This window comes from Lepidothrix coronata, unplaced genomic scaffold, assembly GCF_001604755.1.
Source record: "Lepidothrix coronata isolate B3197 unplaced genomic scaffold, Lepidothrix_coronata-1.0 Scaffold345, whole genome shotgun sequence".
In the NCBI taxonomy this organism is placed as follows: Eukaryota; Metazoa; Chordata; class Aves; order Passeriformes; family Pipridae; genus Lepidothrix; species Lepidothrix coronata.
The window spans coordinates 157,707-166,532 of NW_016690525.1; the positions used below are offsets into that span (position 1 = coordinate 157,707).

The window sequence follows — 8,826 nt, forward strand, 5'->3', positions numbered from 1 at the left end:
CCACGTCCCAGCACGGCCCGTGGGACCAGGGTGGGGGTCGGGGCAGTGCTGGGACGTGGCCGGGGGGCTCCTGGCCGGGGGTGCGGCCGGGGGTGTCCCCCTCTCCCCGGGCTGACCCCGCTCCCCCTCCCCACCTCCCCAGTCCCTCCCAGAGGAAGCGACCGCGGCCCCGCCTGCGTCCTCACAGTGCCCGGGGGGCCCTGGAGAGTCTCTGCCCACCATGGAGCTCCTGGTGCTGGTGCTGCTGGCCACGACTCTGGCCACAGGCGTCCCCCCACGCTGGCCAGACCTTAAGAGTGGCCTCAGGGAGATTGAACTGAGTATGGCCCCCAACTCCTTCGATGACCAGTACTCGCGCTGCCGCATCAAAATGGCGAAGGCGCTGAGGGCGCTCAACCGCACTGAGTTTGCCACCAACAGCGACTACGCTGACGCCTGGGGCAAGGCCACCATCAAATGGCACAGCCGCAAATTTGTGGGGTCCCGGCTGCGGCGGGAACAGGCCATCGCCCTCATGGCCTACTCGATGGAGGAGGGCCTATACTTGGAGTTCAACAGGGCTGTGCGCAGCGCGGGGCGCTCCCTCCAGGAATACCTGCGGAACTTCCCCTTCAAGGTGGTGCATTTCCTGCTGACCGAGGCCCTGGATGACCTGCGGGATGAGGAGACCCACCCCCGCTGCCTCGACGTGTACCGAGGTATCGAAGGGATCCGGTTCGTCACTGAGCCCGGCAAGACCATCCGCTTTGGCCAGTTCGCCTCCAGCTCCCTGCTGAGAAACGTCAGCGAGCACTACGGCACCGACACCTTCTTCGAGGTGCACACCTGCCACGGCGCCAACATCCGAAACTTCTCCAACTACCCTAACGAGGAGGAAGTCCTCATCCCGCCCTTCGAGACCTTTAATGTCACCAGTGTCACCCACCAAGGGGACAAAACCCACATCCAGCTCCACTCCCACGGCGTGTACAGCAAATACAACTGCGCGTGGCTCCGAGGTGACATCCCTGGGGTGGGGACACCTGAGGTCGGGTGTGGGGACAGGGCCAGGGTGGCACCAGGGCACCAGCTCTGCTGGGAGAGGGGTGAGGGTGGTGGGGCAGGGGATGGGGGTGCTATGGCTTTGGGCATTACACAGCTCCAGCTGCTCTCCTGGCACTGCATGGCACTGGATGGGATGGGATGTCAGGGTGTTGTCCTGACAATGGGCTCATTTCCCAGTGGCAGAGCCAATCCACACCTCAAGATGAGGGATTTCTATTTTTTATTGTAGTTTGTGGAAAGTAGGGAGTCAATGGTAACCCAGCTCCCCCTGACCCTCTTCCCCTGAACCCCCTCCAGGCAGCAGCATCCGCAGGGACCCCCCACATCTCAGGGGGCTCCTGCTGGCAATCCTGGCCCTGGCAGTGGCCATCGGCACCCCCTGAGCCACGAGGACACCGCTGTCACCTCTGCCACCGTGCCCGGCCAAGACGAGGGCTCAGGAACGGAGCCACCAGTGTCACCAGGATGGCAGGGGGACACTGGACAAGCCCAGGGGACGCCCTCCCTGAGCCATGGCTGGGGTGTTGGGGTGCACCTGAGTGGGGGCACAGGGGGGATTGGCTTCTCTTTGGGGATTTTTTTCTCCCTTTCAATATTTTCACTTTTCTTTCCAATTATTAAAGTGGTTTTAGCTCAACCCATGAGTTTCCTTCTTCCTTTAACCCACCTCATCCTGCTCCAGTGACTTTTGCCAAGGGCCTGGAGTGCTAGGACAAGGGGGAATGGCTTCTCATGGACAGAGGGCAGGATTAAATGGGATATTGGAAAGAAATTCTTCCCTGTGAGGAGAGTGAGGCACTGGCACAGATTGCCCAGAGACCAGTGCCGGGTCCTGCCCTTGGATCACAACAACCCCATGGAATGCCCCAGGCTTAGGGTAGAGTGGTTGGAAAGCTGGAAAAGTTCCTGGGGGTGCTGGTGACAACATGAGCCCGGGTGTGCCCAGGTGGGTAAGAAGCCAGTGGCTCCTGGCTTGTAGCAGGCACAGTGTGGCCACAGGCCCAGGGCAGAGCCTGTCCCCTGTGCTGGCACTGCTGAAGCACCTCCAGTCCTGGGGGCAGGTATGGGGTCCCCAGTACAGGACACTGAGGGGCTAGAGCGTGTCCAGGGAAGGGAACAGAGATGGGGAAGTGTCTGGAGCACCAGGAGCAGCTGAGGGAGCTGGGGGTCTCAGCCTGGAGAAAAGAAGGGTCAGAGAGACTCTCTCATTCTCTCCAACTCCCTGACAGGAGGAGGAGGGAGGGGTTGGGCTCTGCTCCCAGGGAACAAGGGATAGAACAAGAGAAAACAGCCTCAAGTGTGCCAGGGGAGGGTCAGGCTGGACATCAGGAAGAATTTATTCATGGAAAGGGTGGTCAGACATTGGAAGGGGCTGTCTAGGGAGGTGGTGGAGTCCCCATCCCTGGAGGTGTTCAAGAAATGACTGGATGTGGCACTCAGTGCTGCAGTCTGGGTGACAAGATGGGGATCGGGCACAGGGTGGACTCGATGGTCTTGGAGGTCTTTTCCAACCTAAATCATTCTGTGATTCTGTGATGCTGGATATATGCTGAATCAATGCTGGATCAACGCTGAATCGATGCTGGATCGATGCCAGAGTGATGCCAGATCACTGCACCCATCAGCCCCATGGTCACCAGCACACAGCTGTGCAGAGACACACAACTGGGGGCTTGGAGCTGTCCCTGTGAGGTGCCAGCCCCTCCTCATGTACCAGGAGGTCTGAGACCCCCCTGTGCTGCTGTGAGGTCTGTGAGGGTGGAAGGTCTGAACCTCCCCTGTACTGGCGTCAAGGGCCCGGGGGGTGGCAGGTCCCACCTGGAGCACATGGCCAGCTGGGTGATAATGGAGACTCCAGCCACCTCCTGCAGGGACAGCGGCATCAGGGCAGGGGACACTGGGACACGGGGACATGGGGACATTCACGGTGGGCAGCGGCGGGTGCCTGCGGTGCAGCACATAGTCCAAGTACTGGCCCTGCCAGGGCTGTGGGGCCGCAGGATCGGGGTCCCCATTGCACGGGATGGACCTCTCCGGGTACTGCAGCCACCCCCACAGCTGGGAAAGCATCCTGCAGGCAGGGAACATGTGGCACAGGGACATGGTGACATGAAAACGTGGTGATACAGGGATGTGATGGCATGGGGATGAGTGGTGTGGGGACACAGTGGGATGAGGACTCGGTGACACTGGGATGTGGTGGCAGGTGGACAAGGTGGAATGGGGACATGATGGCACAGAGACACAATGACATGGGGACATGGGGACATTGCGATCACAGCATCATTCCCCTTTCCAGGCTGGTGGCTCGGCTGAAGCATCCCACTCCCCACTCAGCTCCTGTGGGAACCCTGACCCATGTCTCCACTGTCCCCACTCTGTGTCCCTCATCTCCCCCATCCCCATGTCCCCACTCTATCACCTCTTTGTGTTCTTGGGGGTGGACATGGGCTCCTTGTAGATGTTGAGGTAGCTGAGCAGTGTCCCTGGCAAGGGGACACAGAGAGGGGACAGGGACATGAGCAGGACCTCAGTGACATCCCGAGGGCATCCCTGTGGGGTGACAGTGGAGTCCCTGGAGGTCTCACCTATGGCCCAGGGCTGGTCACGGCCAAGTGCCTGGCGACAGGGGCCCTGGTACTCCTCAAAGAGCTGGTGCTGCTGGTTCAGTGTGTCACCTGCCCAGGGGACACGGCTCTGCTGTTGCCCCCAGACCCTCTGTCAGAGACGGAAATGGTTAATGATTTACGCATTTTAGGATTGCCAGGGGACTTTTGCAGGCTGGGAGGAGGCAGCTGGACCCATCCCCCCGCCAATGCTGCTGAAGGTGTCAAGTCCTGAAAAGGCGAGAAGAGCCGTGTTTACCAGGCCCTTCACAGGAACTCTGCAGGCCCAGCAGAGATGGAGGCTCGAGGCATGGCCCGGGACACTGTCCATGGATATAATAACTCATAATTTCTTGGAGTGTGTGGGCTTCCCTCCCCCACCCCCAATGGATCAAGGCCACCACTTCAACTGACAGACATGGAAGCTGCAACCACCAAGTGTCATCGCTGCACCCCGTGGGTGGTGACTATATACATCTTTCCACTCTCAGCTTTTCTTTCCCTTATTTTCCCTTACCCTTATCCTGTCTTTCCTTTCTCTCCCTTATGCATTTTCCCTAAAGGTTATCTTCATACCATATTGCTATAGATGAGATAGATGATAACACCCAAAATGGCAACATACCTGTTTACCTTTGAAACAAAATTGTTCTAAAATAAACCCTACATATATATATATATATTTTCAAACACTCATTATTCAGTGTTGTTTCACTCTAATCCACCCCAAAGGATTTATTAATAAGAATCTGGGTAACTCTGCCCTTTCTGGGGTGGATCATAACACCCCCTAGGAGCCTCCCCATTCCCCTTGCATCCCCCCTGTATCCTCCATGTCTCCCCATGTCCCTTCTTGTTTCCCTTCATGCTCCTTCATGTCCCGCTGTGCCCCCCAAGTTCCCCTGTACCCCTGCTTCCACCCTGTGTCTTCCCCCATGACCCCAGTGTACCCCTTTATCCCCATTTCCCCTACCCATGTCTCTCCCTGCGTCCTCCCATGTCTCCTCTTCATTCTCCTGTGTCCCACCATGTTCCCTGTGTCTTCCCGTGTTTTCCTCCCATCCCTGTTCCCCCATGTCCCCCACATCCCTCCATGTCCTCCGGTATCCCCTATGTCCACCTTTGTGTCCCCCTCTCCCTGTGTCCCCTTTGCCCCCACCCAGGAGCAGTTGTCACAGGTGAGGTCCCCACAGGGGACATCGAAGGCCACCAGGTCCCCTCCTGCTCCTGCTCCTGCCGGAAGTCCCGGAGCCACCGGAGCAGCAGGGTCAGCTGCACATCACGGATGGTGGCATGGCCTGGAACAGGGACACACGGACATGGACACATGGAAATGGGGACACACGGACATGGATACATGGAAATGGGGACACACGGACACGGGGACACACAGAAATGGGGACACACAGACACAAACACGGTGTCACCACCCAGCCCAGCGCTGCCGGGACCCCCGGAGCCAGCAGAGCACCAGGGGCAGCTGCATGTCACAGGTGTTGGTGTCAGCTGGGACAAGGGACACACGGACATGGACACAGGGAGACAGGGACACAAGGACACACACCGGGTCCCCCCCATGCTGTCAGTGCAGGAGCCTGAAGGTGGATGCAGCAGATGTTCCCCAAGACACGCTGCCCTCACGCCGACCCCAGCAGCACCTGGGGGAGAAGTGACACACGTGTGACCTCAGGGCGTCACCACCCTCCACCCTCCCCTCAGGTGTCCCCCCTCACCTGTGCACCCCGCGGCACCTCGCGCCCTGCTCACGCCGCCACCGCACCCGCTGCGCCGTGGTGGGGCGCAGGGCCAGAGGCGGGTCCAGCGACCACCAACCGGGGGCCAGCAGCCCCCCGGCTACCGCGGCCAGCACGGCCAGCGCCGGGCTGGGAAGGGGGACTCCGGCAGCCTGGCGGGGGGTGGCCACGGTATCGGGGCGTCGGCGAGGAGCGCGGTGTCCCCCGGCTCCTGCGCGGGGGCTCCGGCACAGGAGGCACAACCTGCGGGAGAGAGACCCCGGGGAGGGCAGCGGGGACGGCCAGGAGCAGAACTCCCTGCCAGATCCAGCCACCACCGCGACAAATAGCCAGGACAGGACCCACCCCCCAGTTCCAACCTCCCCTGTGAGAATGTCCCAGAGCCGAGACTGTCCCCCACCTCCCCAGGATCGCCCCCCGCATCCTTGGGCTCGGCCGGAAAAGACGAGAAGCAGCCGTCGGGAGCTGCTGGGGGGAAGCGGGGGACGGCGGGGCTGGCAAGGGACTTCCCCCCACCTTGTCCCTGCAGGGTCCCCACGGGATCCCCGGGACCCCCGAAGCCGCCTCAGGTGAGCACAGCCGGGGGGCACTTGTGCCGCTGCCCGTGGCCGTGCCACGTTCCCGGCCACTCGCCTCTCACCTCCGCACGCCGCGATCCCGGCGGTCACCGCCTGCACCTCTCCGGTGGGACCGGAACCGCCGCCACCTCCCAGTGGCCAAGGGCTGTCGGGGGGCACCACTTGCCGTGGGCTCCTCACGCCCGGAAGCTCCACGTGTCGGGGACATCCGCTGGCCAGGGAGTCATTCGGACACGTCCAGCTGCCGCCCGGCCGCATTCCTGCCACGGGTGCGTGGCAAACGCCGTCCCCGGGCCCGCGGGGCGCAGACGACCGGGGTACCGGAGCACCGTGTGCGGGAGCCGGGCGGTGGCCACGGGAGCCGGTGGCTACTGAGCTGGCCCTGCACCTCCGGCCAGAGACATCCCGACCGGTTCTCCCAGGTAACCCCTTGTCCACCGCGTCCTGACCAAATGGCTCGAGGCCACGGCAGTGGCCGGCGAGGAGGAGGAGGACAGGGAGGTTGTTGTCTAAAAGTAGCACGTAAAGGAAACCTTTAAGACTCAATTTGTGAGTTTTAGGACCCGTGATGCACTGCACGGTCACAGCACACCGGGTGGCCTGGGAATCAGTTCATGTGCCCTGGGAATCATTTTGTCAAAGAGCACACAGAGGTATCCCAGCTACAGCTGATATGTCAGCATTACATGATTATTAATTTTTCATTCCTCACATTCCTGTTACATATTCATGACATTTCCCAATGCTTATTAGCATATATGAATGTCCTTATAAGGTCTCTGAGCATCTTTATCGGTGGTCGTCTTTGTCTGGAGCCCCCAAAGTTCTAAGTTACACAATTCTCTTCAAGACAATGCACCTGGTTATACAGTAACTGGATGTTGCTGCCAGGACTTAACGAATGCAGTTGATTTTCTCAAAACACTGTCAGAGAAGGAAATTCCCAGAAGATAAGCCACCAGGACAGGAACTTGTGACAAGAGCAGATGGCAACAACAGGAACCTGGCATGGTAAGGCAGATCTGGGTAAGCCACTTGAACAAAAATTCCCACTGTGGAAAACTGTGAGAAAAGAAAGCATTAATTCCAGACCTAAATGAAGGTTGGAAATTAGCACACCAGACAAAATTCCACTGTGCAAGCTGTGGGAAAAAAAACAATTGCTTACACCTATGCCATCTCAAGTTTTGGGAACGTCTGACACACCCTGTGAATATCCAAGACTTGACTGTATATTTCTACTTCCCTCTCTCTACCTCATATTTACGGTTAAATAAAATCCATACTATTGACTTTGGCATATGGCCTCATTTTCACGTTAATTCAGGCAGAAGCATCTTTTAATAATCGGATCCTAACAGTTGCTTAGCTGTCTACCTAAGTTCCCTTCTCGTTGTTTCTTTACTTTGCTTGCCTGGTTATAGAGTAACTGGGTTAGTCCCTTTAAATCACTTAGTTCAGCTAAAGGTCGTTCCTGTGGTACATTCCACAGCAAATACTATCACTTCTTAAACCAGGACGTCAGGGTCGAGTGAGTGAGTGGGGCAGGAGCAGCCACAGCACCTCCAGCATGGGGGTGATGCCCATGGGATTGATCTCCCCCCACCTCACCTTGCACAGACCCAGCATGGGGTCCACACCACCCCCTCACCAACCACGTGCCTCCACCTGAGGGGCCTTGGTTCTGCTGGCAGGGTTTGACATGGTGTGCCACGGTGAGACGCAGTGTGACAAGGTGTACCACGGGGTGACACGGCTGGTGGGTTCCCTCTGGGGTGGGTTGACTCTGAGCTGCCACTTCCCCTTCCCGTCATCAGCAGTGAGCAGCCCCACACATGGGCAGGGAGAGGTCCATTCCCCCCGGCACCCCAGTCCCTCTGCTCCCTGGTCCCTGAAGCCCCCAACATCCCCCAGCATCCCTGGTATGAGGGTCACAGCTGGCCTTGTCCAGACCCCCACTGAGCTCCGACTCGTTGTGCCACAGGATGGGGGGTGACACAGAACAGGACAAGGAACCCCCCACCCCACAGTGACTCTGGTGCCAATTGCCAGCTCCTGCTTCTGCCTCTGACCAGTGTCCCTGGCTGGAACCAAAAGGAAAAGGACCATGGTCATGACCAGGGCGTGACCTCCTCCACCCCAGCACCACGAGCACCAACCAGAGCCCCATCACAGGGGGTCACTGAGCAGAAGCTGCAGCAGTGATGGTGGCACTGGTGATGCCACCACAGCCATTGCAGCAGACAAGGGTGGGGGTGCTGGAGCAGGTTTAGTGCACGGTGAGGGGCTCTGGTGCTGGTGTGTGGTCTGGTGCCAGTGCTGTCCCAGGTGGTCCCAGCTGAGGGGGCAGCAGAAACGGTGGCTGTTGGCATTAGGGTGCTGGGCAGGGTCATCAGGAGGGCTCTGGGGACACAAACGGGGGCTCAGTCCCCAGGGGTAGGATGGGACTCAGCCCCCCCACACTCCCCATTCCTGCTCCTGGTGATGGGCAAAGAGCCCTTGGTCCTCCCATCGGTGCTCTCCTGGGGCAGCCGGTTCTGGGGGCTCCCTTGGTGGGTCCTGGAGGACGGGAGGCTCTTCCCACAGCGCCTGTTCCCACACAACACGCTCCAGCGGAAGGTGCCCCTGCCCATAGCAGGGGGTGGCCCTGGGTGGGCTTCAAGGTCACTTCTCACCCAAATCATTCCTTGATTCCATGATTCCATGACAAGGGTCAAGAGGTGTTGATTTTCTTAGCCAAAGCCAAAGGACAAACAACAGATCCAAAGGAGAAGGAGGCCGTGATGGACTCTCAGGCTGAGCTGGAGAACTGCTGCAGATACTCCAATTTGATAGGGATTTAGG

The 8,826-nt window shown here is 59.0% G+C and overlaps 1 protein-coding gene and 1 long non-coding RNA gene across 4 annotated transcripts in view; one reads left to right on the top strand and one right to left on the bottom strand.

Annotated features, from left to right (window-relative positions):
- Positions 1-1,615, top strand: part of LOC108509211 (erythroblast NAD(P)(+)--arginine ADP-ribosyltransferase-like) — a 3,291-nt gene extending 1,676 nt beyond the window's left edge. Inside the window, exons 2-3 of one of the 2 annotated variants that reach the window (XM_017838543.1) lie at positions 143-998; positions 1,342-1,615. In XM_017838543.1, coding sequence (XP_017694032.1) covers positions 221-998; positions 1,342-1,427 — 864 coding nt within the window. In that variant the 5' untranslated portion in view covers positions 143-220 and the 3' untranslated portion in view covers positions 1,428-1,615. Of the gene's footprint in view, positions 1-139; positions 999-1,341 lie in introns of both variants that reach the window. The other variant, XM_017838541.1, reaches the window with a different exon arrangement.
- A 774-nt stretch (positions 1,616-2,389) lies between these two features.
- LOC108509212 lies at positions 2,390-6,101 on the bottom strand. Of its 2 annotated transcripts, none has more exons than XR_001878592.1 (3): positions 6,045-6,101; positions 3,633-3,762; positions 2,390-3,530 (listed from the first exon to the last, which is right to left on the bottom strand). It is a non-coding gene; the product is annotated as an uncharacterized LOC108509212 (long non-coding RNA). The 2 variants fall into 2 exon arrangements; XR_001878591.1 differs by lacking the exon at positions 6,045-6,101 and having other exon boundaries at positions 2,390-2,691; positions 3,467-3,530; positions 3,633-4,252.
- Between the last annotated feature and the right edge of the window lie 2,725 nt (positions 6,102-8,826).